The sequence below is a fragment of the Salmo salar genome, chromosome ssa18, assembly GCF_905237065.1.
Source record: "Salmo salar chromosome ssa18, Ssal_v3.1, whole genome shotgun sequence".
Lineage (NCBI taxonomy): Eukaryota > Metazoa > Chordata > Actinopteri > Salmoniformes > Salmonidae > Salmo > Salmo salar.
Genome location: NC_059459.1, coordinates 56122234 through 56141992, shown reverse-complemented (window position 1 = coordinate 56141992; position 19759 = coordinate 56122234). Strand labels below are relative to the sequence as shown.

General features: G+C 46.0%; 1 protein-coding gene across 1 annotated transcript; it reads left to right on the top strand.

Moving 5' to 3' along the window:
- Positions 1-10983: 10983 nt before the first annotated feature.
- On the top strand, positions 10984-19759 carry rab1ba (zRAB1B, member RAS oncogene family a). Its single transcript, XM_014155615.2, has 6 exons — positions 10984-11303; positions 12629-12701; positions 12847-12942; positions 13635-13730; positions 14582-14713; positions 17957-19759. Exons 1-6 carry the CDS (start codon positions 11290-11292, stop codon positions 18149-18151), a joined length of 606 nt encoding a protein of 201 aa, XP_014011090.1. The 5' UTR covers positions 10984-11289; the 3' UTR covers positions 18152-19759.

Genomic DNA, 19759 nt, shown 5'->3' with positions numbered 1-19759 from the left:
AATCTTTCTCACTTGGTTAGAATTTCCGTGCGTGTGTGTGTGTGCGTGTGTGCGCGTGCGTGTGCGTTCATATACTGTATCCGTCTGTCTACAGGGAAATCTTCTGGGATAAACGCCCCTGGCCCCATCCCCCTGGACCCCCACTCATCCCCTCTGGAGGGTGCCTCTTCCTGGCTGACTATAGGAGCTATACGGTGAGTCCTTCTGCTGTTGGCTCTGGTTCCTGTTGCTGTTTGTTCTCTGCAACACATACACCAAGCTCAGGTAAACCTAAATAACTACCTGGGGACAGAGCCTTTGGGACCTTTGTGGTCAAGCTTTGATGTAGACGTTGAAATACATTTATTTTCCAGTCAAGACCAGGAGGAGGTGGAGCTGGTGCCTATTCACTCAGGTGTGGCCTATCATCGTTAAAAGAAGCCACACTTTGCCCCCGGAAGTCTATAACAGTAGTGAGTCTAAAACTGCCAAGAAACACTATGTGACCCAAGATAATTAATTTGACAGTCCTATCTACACTACACTAAAAGTATGTGGACACCTGCTCGTCGAACATCTCTTTCCAAAATCATGAGCATTAATATGGAGTTGGTCCCCCCTTTGCTGCTTTAACAGCCTCCACTCTTCTGGGAAGTCTTTCCACTAGATGTTGATATGTTGCTGTGTGGACTTGCTTCCATTCAGCCACAAGAGCATTAGAGAGATCGGGCACTGATGTTGGGTGATTAGGCCTGGGTCGCAGTCTGCGTTCCTATTCATACCAAAGGTGTTCATTGGGGTTGAGGTTCATTGAGGTATGGACCCCACTTTGTGCACGGGGGCATTGTCATGCTGAAACAGGAAAGGGCCATCCCCAAACTGTTGCCTCAAATTTGGAAGCACAGAATTGTCTGTAATGTCATTGTATGCTGTAGCATGAAGATTTCCCTTCACTGGAACTAAGGGGCCTAGCCAGAACCATGAAAAACAGCCCCAGACCATTATTCCGCCTCCACTAAACTTTACAGTTGGCACTATGCATTGGGGCAGGTAGTGTTCTACTGGCATCCGCCAAACTCAGATTAGTCCGTCGGACTGCCTGATAGTGAAGTGTGATTCATCACTCCAGAGAACTCATTTCCACTGCTCCAGAGTCCAACTACTTCAGCCAACGCTTGGCATTGTGCATAGTGATCTTAGGCTTGTGTGCGGCTGCTCGGCCATGGAAACCCATTTCATGAAGCTCCTGAAGAACAGTTATTTTGCTGAGGTTGCTTCCAGAGGCAGTTTAGAACTCGGTAGTGAGTGTTACAGACGATATTTTACGCGATTTACCACTCGCCGGTCCCGTTATGTGATCTTGTGTGGCTTCACGGCTGAGCCGTTGTTGCTCCTAGACGTTTCCACAATAACACAATAACAGCACTTACAGTTGGCCGGGGGAGCTCTAGCAGGGCAGACATTTTATGAACTGACTTGTTGGAAGGTGGCATCGTATGATGGTGCCGCGTTGAAAGTCACTGAGCTCTTCAGTAAGGCCATTCTACTGCCAACCTTTGTCTATGGAGATTGCATGGCGGTGTGCTCAATTTTATATACCTGTCAGCAACAAGTGTGGATGAAATAGCCCAATCCACTAATTTTAAGGGATGTCCACATACTTCTGTATATATAGTGTATATCTGGTCGGTATATATCCTGATAATTATGCATGTTTCAGTTAATTATAATCTGTTTTGACTCTGTACCTCCAGGAGAGTTTGGCTCTTTACTCCAGAGGAATGGATGGATATCAAAATAGTGGTCAAGACCATGAGATGTACGCATCATTCAGGGATATCTTGAATTATCCCCATGTAAAGTTCATGTAGCCTATTCCTTCGGACTTTATATATGATCCCTATGTGGCTTCAGTTGGAATCCACGTTCAGGAGGACTTACAGTCGTTTCTGAAGGAAGCAGAGAACATGCAGCATTTTGACCATAAAGTCATCAGACTTCTAGCTCACCTTACTCTGAAACGTATTTTAACGCTGACTTTAATGCTAATATTCTATTCAACATTACATTCATCATCCAAATTCTGTCTGCAATATTGGCATCCTTTGAAAGTTGGTTGTAATGTCTGTTTGTCCTGCAGGGTCACTTTGGAGCAGGAGCAGGATTCTCCCCTGCCAGTGCCTCTGGTGATCCTACCCTTCATGAAGCATGGAGACCTGTGCCGGTTCCTCATCGCTACCTGCTACGGGGATATTCCCATGGTGAGTCTCATACAAACACACACACACACACAGAGGCACACAGAGGCACATAACACATAGTTTTTTTCCCGTTTTTTTTTAATGTAACCTTTATTTAACCAGTTAGGCCAGTTGAGAACAAGTTCTCATTTACAACTGCGACCTGGCCAAGATAAAGCAAAGCAGTGCGACAAAAACAACAACACAATGTTACACATAAACAAACGTACGGTCAATAACACAATAGAGAAATCTATGTACAGTGTGTGCAAATGTAGAAGAGTAGGGGGTAGGCAATAAATAGGCCATGGGGGCTAAATAATGACAATTTAGCATTAACACTGGAGTGATAGATGTGCAGATGATGATGTGCAAGTAGAGATACTGGGGTGCAAAAGAGCACGAGGGTAAGTAATAATATGGGGATGAGGTAGTTGGGTGTGCTATTTACAGATTGGCTGTGTACAGGTACAGTGATCGGTACGCTGCTCTGACAGCTGATGCTTAAAGTTAGAGAGGGAGATACAAGACTCCTGCTTCAGTGATTCGTTCCAGTCATTGGCAGCAGAAAACTGGGAGGAAAGGCAGCCAAAGGAAGTGTTGGCTTTGAGGATGACCAGTGAAATATACCGGCTGTAGCGCGTGCTACGGGTGGGTGTTGCTATGGTGACCAGTGAGCTGAGATAAGGCGGGGCTTTACCTAGCAGAGACTTATAGATGACCTGGAACTAGTGGGCTTGGTGACGAATATGAAGCGAGGGCCAGCCAACGAGAGCATACAGGTCGCAGTGGTGGGTTGTATATGGGGCTTTGGTGACAAAACGGATGGCACTGTGATAGACTACATCCAGTTTGCTGAGTAGAGTGTTGCAGGCTATTTTGTAAATGAGTGAGTCTGGAAGGAGAGTTTACAGTCTAACCAGACACCAAGGTATTTGTAATTGTCCACATATTCTAGGTCAGAACCGTCCAGAGTAGTGATGCTAGTCGGTCGGTCGGTCAGGTGCGGGCAGCAATCGGTTGAAGAGCAAGCACTTAGTTTGACTAGCATTTAAAAGCAGTTGGAGGCCATGGAAGGAGTGTTGTATGGCGTTGAAGCTCGTTTGGAAATTTGTTAGCACAGTGTCCAAAGAAAGGCCAGATGTATACAGAATGGTGTCGTCTGCGTAGAGGTGGATCAGAGAATCACCAGCAGCAAGAGCGACATCATTGATATATACAGAGAAAAGAGTCGGCCTGAGAATTGAACCCTGTGGCACACCCATAGAGACTGCCAGAGGTCCGGACAACAGGCCCTCCGATTTGACACATGGAACTCTATCTGAGAAGTAGTTGGTAAACCAGGCGAGGCAGTCATTTGAGAAGCCAAGGCTATTGAGTCTGCCGATAAGAATGCGGTGAATGAGTTGAAAGCCTTGGCCAGGTCGACGAAGACAGCTGCAAGTACTGTCTTTTATCGATGGCGGCTATGATATCGCTTAGGACCTTGAGCGTGGCTGAGGTGCACCCATGACCAGCTCGGAAACAGATTGCATAGTGGAGAAGGTCCGGTGGGATGTGGGCAAGTTGCTGCAGGGGGTGCTGAGATGTTGGCCGGGGTAGGGGTAGCCAGGTGGAAAGCATGGCCAGCTGTAGAAAAATGCCTATTGAAATGATCGATTATCATATATTTATCGGTAGTGACAGTGTTTCCTATCCTCAGTGCAGTGAGCAGCTGGGAGGAGGTGCTCTTATTCTCCATGGACTTTAGTGTCCCAAAACTTTTTGGAATTAGTGCTACAGGAAACAAATTTCTGTTTGAAAAAGCTAGCCTTAGCTTTCCTAACTGACTGAATATATTGGTTCCTGACTTCCCTGAAAAGTTGGATATCGCGGGGGCTATTCGATGCTAATGCAGAAGGCCACAGGATGTTTTTGTGTTGATCAAGGGCAGTCAAGTCTGGGAGTGAACCAAGGGCTATATCTGTTCTTAGTTCTACATTTTTTGAATGGGGCATGCTTATTTAAGATGGTGAGGACAGCACTTTTGAAGAGCAACCAGGCATCCTCTACTGACGGGATGAGGTCAGTATCCTTCCAGGATACCCGGGCCAGGTCGATTAGAAAGGCCTGTTCGCTGAAGTGTTTTAGGGAGCGTTTGACAGTGATGAGGGGTGGTCATTTGACCTCGGACTCATTACGCACGCAGGCAATGAGGCAGTGATCGCTGAGATCCTGGTTGAAGACAGCAGAGGTGTATTTAGAGGGAAAGTTGGTCAGGATGATATCTAAGAGGGTGCCCATGGTTACGGCTTTAGGGTTGTACCTGGTAGGTTCCTTGATAATTTGTGTGAGATTGAAGGCATCTAGCTTAGATTGTAGGACGGCTGGGGGGGTTATGCATGTCCCAGTTTAGGTCACCTAACAGTACGAACTCTGAAGATAGATGGGGGGGTGATCAATTCACATATGGTGTCCAGGGCACAGCTGGGGGCTGAGGGGGGGTCTATAGCAAGCGGCAACGGTGAGAGACTTGTTTCTGGAAAGGTGGATTTTTAAAAGTAGAAGCTCAAATTTTTTGGGCACAGACCTGGATAGTATGACAGAACTCTGCAGGCTATCTCTGCAGCAGATTGCAACACCGCCCCTTTTGGCCGTTCTATCTTGTCGGAAAATGTTATCGTTAGGGATGGACATTTCAGGATTTTTGGTGGCCTTCCTAAGCCAGGATTCAGACATGGCTATGACATCCGTGTTGGTGGAGTGTGCTAAAGCAGTGAATAAAACACATTTTGGGAGGAGGCTTCTAATGTTAACATGCATTAAACCAAGGCTTTTATGATTACAGAAGTCAACAAATGAGAGCGCCTGAGGAATAGGAGTGATGCTGGGGGCTGCAGAGCCTGGGTTAACCTCTACATCACCAGAGGAACAGAGGAGGAGTAGGATACGGGTGCGGCTAAAGGCTATAAGAATTGGTCGTCTAGTGCATTCGGAACAGAGTGTAAAAGGAGCAGGTTTCTGGGCGCGGAAGAATAGATTCAAGGCATAATGTACAGACAAGGGTATGGTAGGATGTGAGGTCAGTGGAGGTAAAGCTAGGCATTGAGTGACGATGAGAGAGATTTTGTCTCTAGAAGCACCATTTAAGCCAGGTGAGGTCACTGTATGTGTGGGGGGTGGAACAAAAGGGCTAGCTAAGGCATATTGAGCAGGGCTGGAGGCTCACAGTGAAATAAGACAATAATCACTAACCAAAACAGCAATAGACAAGGCATATTGACATTGGGGAGAGGCATGTGTAGCCGAGTGATCATAGGGTCCAGTGAGTAGCTAGGCGAGCTGGAGACACGGCGATTCAGACAGCTAGCAGGCCGGGGCTAGCAGATGGGTGTCAGGGGGACGTCGCAACGGGCGAGCCTGTTGAAACACCCTCGAACAGCTACGTCGGCAGACCATTCGTGATGGATCGGCAGGGCTCCGTGTCGGCAGCAAAGGGTCCAGGCCAATTGGCAAAAGAGGTATTGAAGCCCAGGAAATGTCTGATGGATCTCTTCGGCTAGCCGGGAGATGGGCCTAGCTCGAGGTTAGCTCCAGGCTAACTGGTGCTTGCTTCGGGACATGCGATGATCCGGTGTAAAGGTTTAGAGCTTGCGATAGGAATCCGGAGATGTGATAGAGAAAAATCTGTCCGATATGCTCAGGGTTGATATTGCTCTGTGCAGACTGGCAGGAATTGACCAGGCTGAGGCTGGCTGATGTCCTAGTTAATAGTGATGACCGCTAGCAGGTCTAATTGACTACTAGCTAGTAGCTAGTTAGCTGGCTAGCTACTGATGGGGGTTCCGGTTCTAAAGTATAAAAAACAGCAGATCCATAACACATTGGGTGAGGCGGGTTGCAGGAGAGTATGTTGAAATTGAGATTAAAAATATATACGAAATATATACTTAGAAAACGATATATACACGGGACAAGACAAAGACGTCTGACTGCTACGCCATATTGGAAGAGAAAAATAAATACACATATTAGTCTCTGACTAATATGTGTATTATAAATTATTACCTCTCCCCTCCTCACAGTTTGTGCCCCAGAAGAGTCTCCTGCGCTTCATGCTTTACATTGCAGTAGGGATGGAGTATCTGAGTTCGAAGGGGTTTCTGCACAGGGACCTGGCTGCACGCAACTGCATGTGAGTCCACCAGGGGATGCCATTCGGTCAGTGTATACACATGGGAGCCCCACATAAGGCCTCCTTGTTCAAAGGAAGACTGCATCTGCCCACACCATTTGTATTCAGCTTGGACTTACTATGAGATGGACGCAACCAACAATTTCAATGAGGATGGATAAGGGTGTTCAAGGACATAGTATAAAGCCATAGATATTAGAATTGTGGGATGGATGGATACAGTTGTTGGAAACTCAATTGAAACAAAGCAAGCCATAATGAGTAGGCCTACAGATGATCATGAATTAGTGAACATGTTTTCTTTGTTGCTGTAAGTATATGTATGAAAAGTGTATAATAGTATAGTTGAAAAGTATAGTTGACTACCTGTCATAATTGGTGTGTGTGTGTGTGTGTGTGTGTGTGTGTGTGTGTGTGTGTGTGTGTGTGTGTGTGTGTGTGTGTGTGTGTGTGTGTGTGTGTGTGTGTGTGTGTGTGTGTGTGTGTGTGTGTCTGCTTGCCTGCATACGTGTCTGCTTGCCTGCATACGTGTGTGCCTGCCTGCATACGTGTGTGACTTTCCTAGGTTGGGGGATGACTTGCGTGTGTTTGTGTGGCTGACTCTCCAAGAAGATATACAGCAACAAATACTACAGGCAGACAGTGATCGTCCACACGCCGGTCAAGTGGATGGACATAGAGAGCCTATTAGAGTCCATCTTTACCAGCAATAGTGTCGTGGTAAGTCACACCTGACTCGGATGACTAAGAGATCACTGGCATGACATCTGACTGACTCATAAGGAGTCCCAGGAGTTTTTCCTGACCATGTGACCTGTCCATGAAAAGGCCTGACTAATTCGCTAGCAGAGGCTGATCATAATGAATGCATGTTTATAACTGGCTGTTATGTCAATTCATGTTTAAATTGAAGAAAGTGTGTGTGTATTCGTGCGTGTGTCTGTCCCTCTACTACAGTGGTCATTTGGGGTCACGAATTGGGAGATAGTATCGAGGGAAAGGACACCGTATCCTGGAGTCCACAACTATACATTTTTACATTTTAGTCATTTAGCAGACGCTCTTATCCAGAGCGACTTACAAATTGGTGCATTCACCTTATAATATCCAGTGGAACAACCACTTTACAATAGTGCATCTAAATCTTTTAAGGGGGGGGTTAGAAGGATTACTTTATCCTATCCCAGGTATTCCTTGAAGAGGTGGGGTTTCAGGTGTCTCCGGAAGGTGGTGATTGACTCCGCTGTCCTGGCGTCGTGAGGGAGCTTGTTCCACCATTGGGGTGCCAGAGCAGCGAACAGTTTTGACTGGGCTGAGCGGGAACTGTGCTTCCTCAGAGGTAGGGAGGCGAGCAGGCCAGAGGTGGATGAACGGAGTGCCCTCGTTTGGGTGTAGGGCCTGATCAGAGCCTGAAGGTACGGAGGTGCCGTTCCCCTCACAGCTCCGTAGGCAAGCACCATGGTCTTGTAGCGGATGCGAGCTTCGACTGGAAGCCAGTGGAGAGAGCGGAGGAGCGGGGTGACGTGAGAGAACTTGGGAAGGTTGAACACCAGACGGGCTGCGGCGTTCTGGATGAGTTGTAGGGGTTTAATGGCACAGGCAGGGAGCCCAGCCAACAGCGAGTTGCAATAATCCAGACGGGAGATGACAAGTGCCTGGATTAGGACCTGCGCCGCTTCCTGTGTGAGGCAGGGTCGTACTCTGCGAATGTTGTAGAGCATGAACCTACAGGATCGGGTCACCGCCTTGATGTTGGTGGAGAACGACAGGGTGTTGTCCAGGGTCACGCCAAGGCTCTTAGCACTCTGGGAGGAGGACACAATGGAGTTGTCAACCGTGATGGCGAGATCATGGAACGGGCAGTCCTTCCCCGGGAGGAAGAGCAGCTCCGTCTTGCCGAGGTTCAGCTTGAGGTGGTGATCCGTCATCCACACTGATATGTCTGCCAGACATGCAGAGATGCGATTCGCCACCTGGTTGTCAGAAGGGGGAAAGGAGAAGATTAATTGTGTGTCATCTGCATAGCAATGATATGAGAGACCATGTGAGGATATGACAGAGCCAAGTGACTTGGTGTATAGCGAGAATAGGAGTGGGCCAAGAACAGAGCCCTGGGGGACACCAGTGGTGAGAGCACGTGGTGCGGAGACAGATTCTCGCCACGCCACCTGGTAGGAGCGACCTGTCAGGTAGGACGCAATCCAAGCGTGCGCGGTGCCGGAGATGCCCAGCTCGGAGAGGGTGGAGAGGAGGATCTGATGGTTCACGGTATCAAAGGCAGCAGATAAGTCTAGAAGGATGAGAGCAGAGGAGAGAGAGTTAGCTTTAGCAGTGCGGAGAGCCTCCGTGACACAGAGAAGAGCAGTCTCAGTTGAATGCCCAGTCTTGAAACCTGACTGATTAGGATCAAGAAGGTCATTCTGAGAGAGATAGCAAGAGAGCTGGCCAAGGACGGCGCGTTCAAGAGTTTTGGAGAGAAAGGAAAGAAGGGATACTGGTCTGTAGTTGTTGACATCGGAGGGATCGAGTGTAGGTTTTTTTCAGAAGGGGTGCAACTCTCGCTCTCTTGAAGACGGAAGGGACGTAGCCAGCGGTCAAGGATGAGTTGATGAGCGAGGTGAGGTAGGGGAGAAGGTCTCCGGAAATGGTCTGGAGAAGAGACGAGGGGATAGGGTCAAGTGGGCAGGTTGTTGGGCGGCCGGCCGTCACAAGACGCGAGATTTCATCTGGAGAGAGAGGGGAGAAAGAGGTCAAAGCACAGGGTAGGGCAGTGTGAGCAGGACCAGCAGTGTCGTTTGACTTAGCAACGAGGATCGGATGTCGTCAACCTTCTTTTCAAAATGGTTGACGAAGTCATCCGCAGAGAGGGAGGAGGGGGGGGAGGAGGATTCAGGAGGGAGGAGAAGGTAGCAAAGAGCTTCCTAGGGTTAGAGGCAGATGCTTGGAGTTTAGAGTGGTAGAAAGTGGCTTTAGCAGCAGAGACAGAAGAGGAAAATGTAGAGAGGAGGGAGTGAAAGGATGCCAGGTCCGCAGGGAGGCGAGTTTTCCTCCATTTCCGCTCGGCTGCACCGGAGCCCTGTTCACGGAGCAGGAGGGGAGGACCGAGCCGGCCTGGAGGATAGGGGACAGAGGAAATCAAAGGATGCAGAGAGGGAGGAGAGGAGGGTTGAGGAGGCAGAATCAGGAGATAGGTTGGAGAAGGTTTGAGCAGAGGGAAGAGATGATAGGATGGAAGAGGAGAGAGTAGCGGGAGAGAGAGAGCGAAGGTTGGGACGGCGCAATACCATCCGAGTAGGGGGAGAGTGAGAAGTGTTGGATGAGAGCGAGAGGGAAAAGGATATAAGGTAGTGGTCGGAGACTTGGAGGGGAGTTGCAATGAGATTAGTGGAAGAACAGCATCTAGTAAAGATGAGGTCAAGCGTATTGCCTGCCTTGTGAGTAGGGGGGGAAGGTGAGAGGGTGAGGTCGAAAGAGGAGAGGAGTGGAAAGAAGGAGGCAGAGAGGAATGAGTCGAAGGTAGACGTGGGGAGGTTAAAGTCACCCAGAACTGTGAGAGGTGAGCCATCCTCAGGAAAGGAACTTATCAAGGCGTCAAGCTCATTGATGAACTCTCCAAGGGAACCTGGAGGGCGATAAATGATAAGGATGTTAAGCTTGAAAGGGCTGGTAACTGTGACAGCATGGAATTCAAATGAGGAGATAGACAGATGGGTCAGGGGAGAAAGAGAGAATGTCCACTTGGGAGAGATGAGGATTCCAGTGCCACCACCCCGCTGGCTCGATGCTCTAACCTGTGCCCCCGCACTTTGACTCTGTACCGGTACCCCCTGTATATAGCCTCGTTACTGTTATTTTATTGTTGCTCTTAAATCATTTTAAAGGTTTCTATTTTCTTCTTTTTATCTTATTGTTTACGTCAGTTTATTTAGTAAATAGTTTCTTAACACTGGTTACCTGTTGTTTTCGGCACGTGACAAATAACATTTGATTTGATTTTGAGATGTAGACTTATTGCGGAGAAGGAGAAGAAACTAACGTGGTCACGGAGTAGCGTTTGGCCTGAGCAAGGAGTCTGGGTAGCCAGGCAAGGGCATTACTGTTGTGCCACAATGTTTCTCCAACTTGAATGTTTAATTGTTCATAATATGTGAACTTGAATAAAGTTTGATACTTTTTTCTAATGAACATTGTTTTGGTGATTTCTTTGAAACCCATAATTACATAAAATTATTACCTTTTCCTTTTTCCATTGAATTCAAATTTGCATGAAGAAAGAGGGATATTTTGCAACAATACAGTGTATCCATATACTTATGCATATACAAAAGGTGTGTACTTAACTTGATGTGTGTTTTGTCCTATATTTTTATTTAATAAAAAAATTAAACCCAGCCCCCGTCCCCGCAGGAGGCCTTTTGCCTTTTGGTAGATAGTCATTGTAAATAATAATTTGTTCTTATCTGACTTGCCTTGTTAAATAAAGGTTAAACAAGTACAAAATCCCTCATATCTAGGTAGACTTTGAACTACAACTCCCAGCATTCAGAGACATTCTAGATTTGTCCGTAGTGCCACGTCATTTGATGTCACTGCCGCACCTGCGCAGCCATCTTGTACTTTGAGCGAAGAGCGGACACAGAAAGAAAGAAAGAAAAGGAAGAAAATAAACCTGTCAAATCAGACGAAAATAGGAATGTCTGTAAACGTTATATAGCCTCATAACGATTAGACAGCCAAGAAGGACAAGGGGAGTTAGAAAATACGGTGAAAGACATCCAAGTGCCTAGGAAATTGAGACCGACAATCCACATTTGCCTGTGAAAGCGGAGTGAGTGAGAGAGGAGGAAGGAACAGTGAAATCGCCGATAGAAACATATCCCGAACGTCAGTCAAATCATGAATCCAGAATAGTGAGTAGACTACCACCAACACAACCACTGATATATTTTACACTCCCTTTCCTTTTGTAATGTCACATGCATAGATCGAACACGTTATTGTAGTTTTATTGTAGTGGGGCGCGGGCAATTCCATAAATGTGAGTCTCGGTCGTTATTTAACTAACATTCAGCCAACGTCAGCTGATCGCTTGTTCGTGCCACATTGTCAGCTAACGATAGATGGCTAGCTAGCATACGTTTTACATAGAAATAGCTAGCTATAATATAATTGTTGTCAGTATTGTCAATGAACATAACTAGTTAGTCCCTCAAACATCTGTCACTTGTGTGTGGCCCTGAAATGAGAGAACACGCGCATAGATCCCCTGCTCTGTGCGGTAGCGACCGGAGAAATAGGACGTGGTGCTGAAACGTCATACCGGCCCACTAACTTACAGTAGCAAAGCTGTCTTGCTGCCTATGGAGATCTAGCTAACAAACACCAATAATTGCTTTGAGATCGCTTTGTCATTAACAAACACACACCCTCCGTTCTGTGATGGTGCTCTCTTCTTTGTCTCTAACGTTAGTGTGTAACGTTAGCTAGCTAGTTAACTAACGTTATGTTAGGGACAAAACATAGGTTGCTACTTGCCAACTTTACGAGTAGATTGGCTATGTGCCGGGTGATAGCAATTTAGCCAGCATATGCCGTTTCCGTACATAGCAAGCGTATGGACATCGACTTAGAAAGCATAGGTGATTTGTTGTAAAAGCCACTTACCTTCGTGAATGTGGGAGACATCGCCACATCACATCAAAGTCTGCGTTTGGGGAAGAGATTGCCACATACATGCAGCCTGTGTTAGTTTCCATAGCATGGAAGTTCTTTGGCAGAAAAACATGACACATCTCAATTTCAGCAGACACAAGAATAGCTCTGTCATTGCGCCACTTCTGTGCAGTGGAAGTGTGTCACATGCATGTGACCATATTTTGCAGAGAGAGTTCATGTGAAAGTACTACACCATAGTATTTACTTACTCACAAACATTTCGGAGAGTTCCATATTGGTGAATGAGTTCACCGTGTACTGGCTGTGGCCCTGCTAAATGACCTATTTAGAAGTAGTTGCTTGAACACAACTTGATATTGGTCAATCGGTTGGTTGCCTCGGGAGTGTCTTTCCCCACACTTTCTCTCTATTCGCCCTTTAGCCTAGAATTCTAGGCTCTCTGTCCGAAGTGGAAGAAACTGACGCAACATAACATCAGTAGGGCTTATGACTGGAGTTAAGTAGCAACACTGTTCAGTATGTCTAGTCTTTGGTCTAATGCTGGATGCTTTAATTTCAGTGACTACCTGTTCAAGCTCCTCCTTATTGGTGACTCCGGTGTGGGAAAGTCCTGTCTTCTGCTCCGGTTTGCTGTAAGTATAGTTACCGTATGCTATGACTGTACACAGTTATTTAGTAAGTGTCGTGTAGGTGCCTTTTTGTCAAAATGCAGCTTCCGGAATCTGTCTTGACTGTTCTCTCTCTTCTGCCCTCTGTAAACTCCTTCCTTTTCTTCAGGATGACACCTACACAGAGAGCTACATCAGCACCATCGGCGTAGACTTCAAGATCCGCACCATCGAGCTGGACGGCAAGACCATCAAACTGCAGATTGTGAGTCTGACACAATGAACACTGCAACATGCCGCTACCCACACCACCAACTACAATTAAGAAGTGGCTGTTAGGAACGCTTCATTTTAATTAGAAAGCTTAGCCCCGGCTATTGCTATTATCATGAACATTTGAGGGTTTTGCACCGCTCATAGCTGTGATCTATTTTGCACCGCTCGCTTGCGTGTGTGATCTATTATAGTCTAATAGGATGTAATAGGATACTGTTTTGGTAGGAGAAAAGGCTGTACCATTACGAACGGATACATCTGGTAAAACAGGAGGAGCGGCTCCCCCCGCCAACTCCTGATGTTATAAAGGCTTGATTAGATTTGATAAACGGTTCAGTAACCTAGTTATGTTGCTTAGTTTTACGTCCTGTGCTTGCTCTGTAGTTTAACACCTCGCCCTAAGGCTGAACAACAGGCCTGCGATCCAGTTCTGTTCCCACCATGGCTCTTTAGATGCAAGGAGAGGAACTATAGATGTTAGGTGTGGTATTCTAATGTCCATAGATGCTTAACTAGTGCTATTCCAAATGTTTTCAAGACAGGAATGAATGGAACTTGGGTGATGACAGGTGTGTGTGTGTGTTTTTAGTTATTTAAATTAGCCTGTTTCGTTTGTTTGCATTAAACAACTATCTCTCCCCTCCCTCTCTCTTTTGTAATTCTCCACTCCCTCTCTTCCAGTGGGACACTGCTGGTCAGGAGAGGTTCCGCACCATCACCTCCAGTTACTACAGGGGTGCCCACGGCATCATCGTGGTCTACGATGTCACAGATCAGGTGGGTTATTAGTTCAAGGGGGATCTATGCTTAGACCTAAGCTTAATACTCTATTGTGTATTTTTGTAGTCAAATATTGTATTTCCCAAGTTCTTTTGACTTTCAAAAATGTCTAATTGGCATAATTTAAAAAAAAATCCCCATTAAAAAATCTTTCAGTTTAAGCTAGCATTGGATGCCTCTCAATCCACCGCATCCGCCGATGTCGCACTTCCGCATCTGCGGTGAAAGGTGACACAGAGTTAGAGCGGTGTTTGTCAGACCATGAGAGATCCCGAAAATCAGTCTTCTCACAAAGTCAACTGTATCGTCCGAACGGTTTCGCCCGCAGGCCTTACAAGACTCTTTTGAATGTCTCCCTGTACCTGCTGAAAAATGAATGGAAGTCTATATGGAAACTGTTTAATGCCAAAAACAAGGGGTTAAATAAATGTCCAAAAAATGTATATAAAATGTTTCCTGATCTTTCTTATATCTCTCAGATATAAAACAGACACTTCAGAACAAAGTTCCTTTTTTGGGAGACTATCTGTTGTTCCATGTACTGAATCTGTTATTCAATGCATTTGTATGGGCTAATAGCAGTAAGGCCAAATACAATTTATTGCATTTATTTTTTTGACACTTCAAGGGGTCTTACATTTCAAAATCAAATATCAAAATGATCATTGGTATGACCTTCTTAAAACAATTCCATATAGCTTAGTAGAACCTCCTCCCTCCCCCGGCTTAGACAGGGCTTAGACTCTTATGGGTAAAAATCCCTAAAACTGTCCACTGTTTCTCACATGCCTGTAGGATAGGCAGCCATGCACTGTGTGACTAATCTCATTCTGTCCTGTGTGCTGTAGGAGTCATACAACAACGTGAAGCAGTGGCTGCAGGAGATCGACCGCTACGCCAGCGAGAACGTCAACAAGCTGTTGGTGGGGAACAAGTGTGACCTCACCACCAAGAAAGTGGTGGACTACACAACAGCCAAGGTATGGCTACAGGGGCATTTCTATGATTTGAGGATATAGGGGGCTTACCCCAAAGCCAGAGGGGGAACCCTAATCGAGGGTTCCGGGGGCATCCCCAGGAAGAAAAATTAAATCTCACCTGCTTCATGAATGCATCCATCAGGTGCACTTTGAGATGAACACTAAGAGATTAGATCTACTCAGAATTGTGTTAAAAAAATAAATAATTTAAAGACACATTTTTTTATAATAATGTGGGTGAACAATCCCTTTAAAATAGGGCTTGAAGAAAGTCCTGCAGGGAGGTGTTTCTCCCAAGTGGAAGGGATTTGAAAATATTCACGCTATAACAATGAATTACTCCAAGTCACCTCACCATCAACAAAAATCTAAAGGTGGTTGAGGCTGACATGTTGCGAAAATGTGTCATCTTACTGTATATAGGCAAGATATTTTACGTTTACGAGCTTTTGAGATTCCCCTTGCCATATCTGCATAGCAGCTTGTGCACACAGCTAAAATGACAGAATAATTGAGGTAAGAGACATTTCAGTATTTCCTATTCTCCTTGTTATGACTTACAATCAACATGTCCATGACATAACTTACCTACACGAATGGCTAAAAAATGCATCGCTTCTTGTCATATTTATTTTCGAAGGCACAAGTGCGCATAATAGATTTCAAAGAAGTAGTTACACCAGCAAAACTGTGAGGAAGTGACATACTAAAAGAAGTATGAGGAATAACAGTACTGTTCTTGCTGACAAGCGCACTAATTATCCTATAATATGATATCCCATCATAAGGAATAGATGTTCCATTGACTTACATCAGCTAATGTGAAAGAAAGAAATTCAACAGAAAATCTCTTGAAGACAACATGGCATAGCCTAAATCTTTCCAGGGCTACACCCTACCCAAATGATGTTTATTTGTTTTATTAGAATAAAACGTATACTTTTGGGTTCACAATCTCTTTCTCCATGTGCCATCTTAAAACAAATTTTTGCCCGTTCAGTTACCAGATTGTTAGCTAATAAGGTAACATGACTGAACAAGCTTGTTTGTTACACTACTTGGCCAAAAGTATGTGGACACCTGTTTGTCGAACATTTCATTCAAAAATCGGGGTCGTTAATATGGATTTGATTCCCCCCTTTGCTGCTATAACAGCCTCCACTCTAACAGCCTCCACTCTGGGAAGGTTTTCCACTAGATGTTGGAACATTGCTGTGGGGACTTGGGCGATTAGGCCCGCAGTATGCTTTCCAATTCATCCCAAAGGTGTTCGATGGTGTTAAGATCAGGGCTCTGTGCAGGCCAGTAAAGTTATTCCACACTGATCTCATTTCTGTATGGACCTCACTTTCTGCATGGGGGCGTTGTCCTGCTGAAACAGGAAAGGGCCTTCCCCAAACTGTTGCCACTAAGTTGGAAGCACAGAATCGTCTAGAATGCAATTGAATGCTGTAGCGTTAAGATTTCCTTTCACTGGAACTAAGGGGCCTAGCCCAAACCATGAAAAACAGCCGCAGACCATTATTCTTCCTCCACCAAACTTTACATTTGGCACAATGCATTTGGGCAGGTAGCGTTCGCCTGGCATCCGCCAAACCCAGACTTCCCCGTCGGACTGCCAGATGGTGAAGCGTGATTTGTCACTCCAAAGAACACTGCTCCAGAGTCCAATAGCGGCGACCTTTGCACTACTCCAGCCGACACTTGGCACTGTGCATGGTGATCTTAGGCTTGTGTGTGGCTGCTCGGCCATGGAAACCCATTTCATGAAGCTCCCGACGAACAGTTCTTGTGTTAACGTTGCTTCTAGGGGCAGTTTGGAACTTGGTAGTGAGTGTTGCAACCGAGGACAGACGATTTTTACATGCTACGTTCTTCAGCGTTCCCGTTCTGTGAGCTTGTGTGGCTTACCACTTCGCGGCTGAGCCTTTGTTGCTCTTAGACATTTCCACTTCACAATAACAGCACTTACAGTTGACTGGAGCAGCTCTAGCAGGGCAGAAATTTGACAAACTGACTTGTTGGAAATGTGGCATCCTATGACGGTGCCACGTGAAAGTCACTGAGCTCTTCAGTAAGGCCATTCTACTGTCAATGTTTGTCTATGGAGATTGCATGGCTGTGTACTCTATTTTGTACATGTGGCTGAAATAGCCTAATCCACTAATTTGAATGTGTCTACATACTTTTGTGTATATATGGTGTATCAAACAAATAGGCTTCTCGCAGTCCGCTATTTTATTATATAATATGTTTCTCCCCAATTTCGTGATATCCAATTACGATCTTGTCTCATCGCTGCAACTTCCCAACGGGCTCGGTGGTGTCATGCGTCCTCCGAAACATGACCCGCCAAACCGCGCTTCTTAGCACCCGCCCGCTTAACCCGGAAGCCAGCCACACTGTGTCGGAGGAAACACCGTTCAACTGACGACCCAGGTCAGCCTGCAGGCGCACGGCCCGCCACAAGGAGTCGTTAGAGCGCGATGAGCTAAGTAAAGCCCGGCCAAACCCTCCCCTAACCCGGATGACGCTGGGCCAATTGTGCGCCGCCCTCTGGGACTCCCAGTCAAGGCCGGTTGTGACACAGCCGGGGTCGAACCCAGGTCTGTGGTGACGCCTCAAGCAAAGAAGATATTATTTCCAGTCAAATTTATCATATCGTTTGAATGGTTTGGGCGCACACAGTTTTCAGTAAAGTAATAGCGAAACCATATCCCTATGGCATACTACCTAGCTTGTAAGTTATGGAAACTCATATCAGACATACAGCCTGCAATTTTGAAATTATTCATCCATCAAAAGGTTCTGGGCACTTCACAAAACACACTACATTTCAGGCACAACACAAAACAATTAAGTAGCTAATTTTGTTGTTTTGAGCAGTCGATTTCTCTAGGAAGCTATTTCCTCGTCAATGTGGGAATACAAAATCGAGTTGGCTCCTGTGGTGATCAATAGCGTGATATTGGAGCTTTAACTTATTTACAATTTTCATTCATGCATTTTCAACTCGGACAAAATTACAGACCGTACTTTTCACATTGATACAATTCACAAAATACCTACTTTTTTTTATCCTTTCTGTCCCTCCTTGCAGCATCATATTGCTTTATATTTAATACTGTTTTTTTAATATTTTTTTTCCCCCATGGTCAATACTACAACAGCTGGGCATTACCTTGTATGTTTTTATATCTATGTTTAACCCCTATCTATTCTGTCCCTGTCTGCCGTCTGCAGGAGTTTGCCGACTCCCTGGCCATCCCATTCCTGGAGACCAGTGCCAAGAACGCCACCAACGTGGAGCAGGCCTTCATGACCATGGCTGCTGAGATTAAAAAGAGGATGGGACCCGGGGCCACGGCCGGCGGGGACAAGCCCAACCTGAAGATAGACAGCACCCCGGTTAGGCAGTCTGGCGGGGGATGCTGTTAAACCGGACCCTGTTCTGGATGCTCACCTCCTCCACCTCTCCCTCCACTCTTCACCCCTCAGCCTCCCTCCCATCTCCATCTCCCTTTCTCTTACCCTATGGGAACAGGGTTAAGTGAGGGATGGGTGGTCAGGGAGAGGTTGAGAGAAAGGGATGGAGAGGAGGAGTTGAAGGGCTCGAACTGGGGACTGACTTGAAGACTATCTCCCCTAAAAAAGTGAGTGGGGAAAAATAGTTAGATAGGGGTGAGGGGGGGTTTGAGGACTTTTTGGGGGTTTTTTCTTCATTTTTGCTGAGCGATGAGGCAGGAAGGTAAACAGATATGAGAAAAGATTGGTATTGATTTAGAGGGGAACTGGGTGATAGAAGATTAGGTTTTAGATTCTGGCGAGCGCTTATCTCTCTCCCTCCCTCACACACACACACACACACATTGAAAGTGGGTCGGAGTGATTCTCCCATTCGAGATAGTCACAGGTATGGGTCTCTCTTTCCTTCAGGCTATGTCTTTCATTGCAGCCCAGTGAAAGTCATATAGCAAAATGTAAGTTTAGTGTGCTACAATAGTCATCTGTCTATTGGGCGTATTTTATATGTTGGGGTGCCTTGTAGTCATCTTAAGTCTGTCTACAGCAGAGTGAGTCACGTGCACCGTCTGGTCCACGTTTTATGGCTCAAATGCAATAGTAACACTCATGTATTCATGACTATGCATCCGTTATACAAACTGAATTGGCATTGGAGCAGAAAGCAGACAGTTGTGTGCCACTACCAGCGTACTAACATTCTAGTGAGGCGGTGGTGAGTCATCGATGTTATTAATTGATGGGGATGCCCATTTGTTGTGCTTTCCCCCAACCACCTCCAATCGCTCGCTTTTTCTGCCTCTGAATGAAGGCATCAGCAGACGGGGGGGAGAGAGAGGAGAGACTCATACACTGCAGTCTGTGTGAAGAGGGTATTCTGGGGGTGGTGGGACTTCTCGTAGACCGCGTGCTTTAGGTTGACTCGACACTCCATGCAGAACATGAGAGCTTTTGGTCAAACTTGGAGTCACTCCATTCCCCCTCCCTCCATCCCTCTACATGCAGAATGGAGGATGTAGTGAGAGAAGGGGAGAGAGCAAGACATTTCTGTTTGGTTCTGTAATATATGGTGTTAGTTAGCCCACATCACTCCTCCTGTTAGGATTTCACATATTAAAGAATAAGAATTAAAAAAATAACACATAAATATGTGAGATACGCTTAGGTCATGTTTGAATGTCTTTAAGTTGTCATGACACTAAATATTACCTTTTATAAATCAGCCCTGAATGCTGATTTGCTGACAGCTGTGGAAAATCAGACCGTCTGCCACAGGTTTGACAAAACATTTATTTTTACTGCTCTAATTACGTTGGTATCCAGTTTTATAATAGCAATGAGGCACCTCTGGGGTTTGTGACATGGCCAATATACCACGGCTAAGGGTTGTGTCCAGGGACTCCGTGTTGCGTCTTGCCTAAGAACAGCCCTCGCCGTGGTATATTGGCCATATACCACAACCCCTCGGGCCTTATTCCTTAAATCTACCCAAGGTGGTTCTTCAACACACACACACACAGACAG

Coding starts and splice junctions, on each gene's coding strand:
- rab1ba (XM_014155615.2), top strand. Junction 12,943..13,634: donor AGACCATCAAACTGCAGATT/GTGAGTCTGACA, acceptor CCTCTCTTCCAG/TGGGACACTGCTGGTCAGGA. Junction 14,714..17,956: donor TGGACTACACAACAGCCAAG/GTATGGCTACAG, acceptor TGCCGTCTGCAG/GAGTTTGCCGACTCCCTGGC.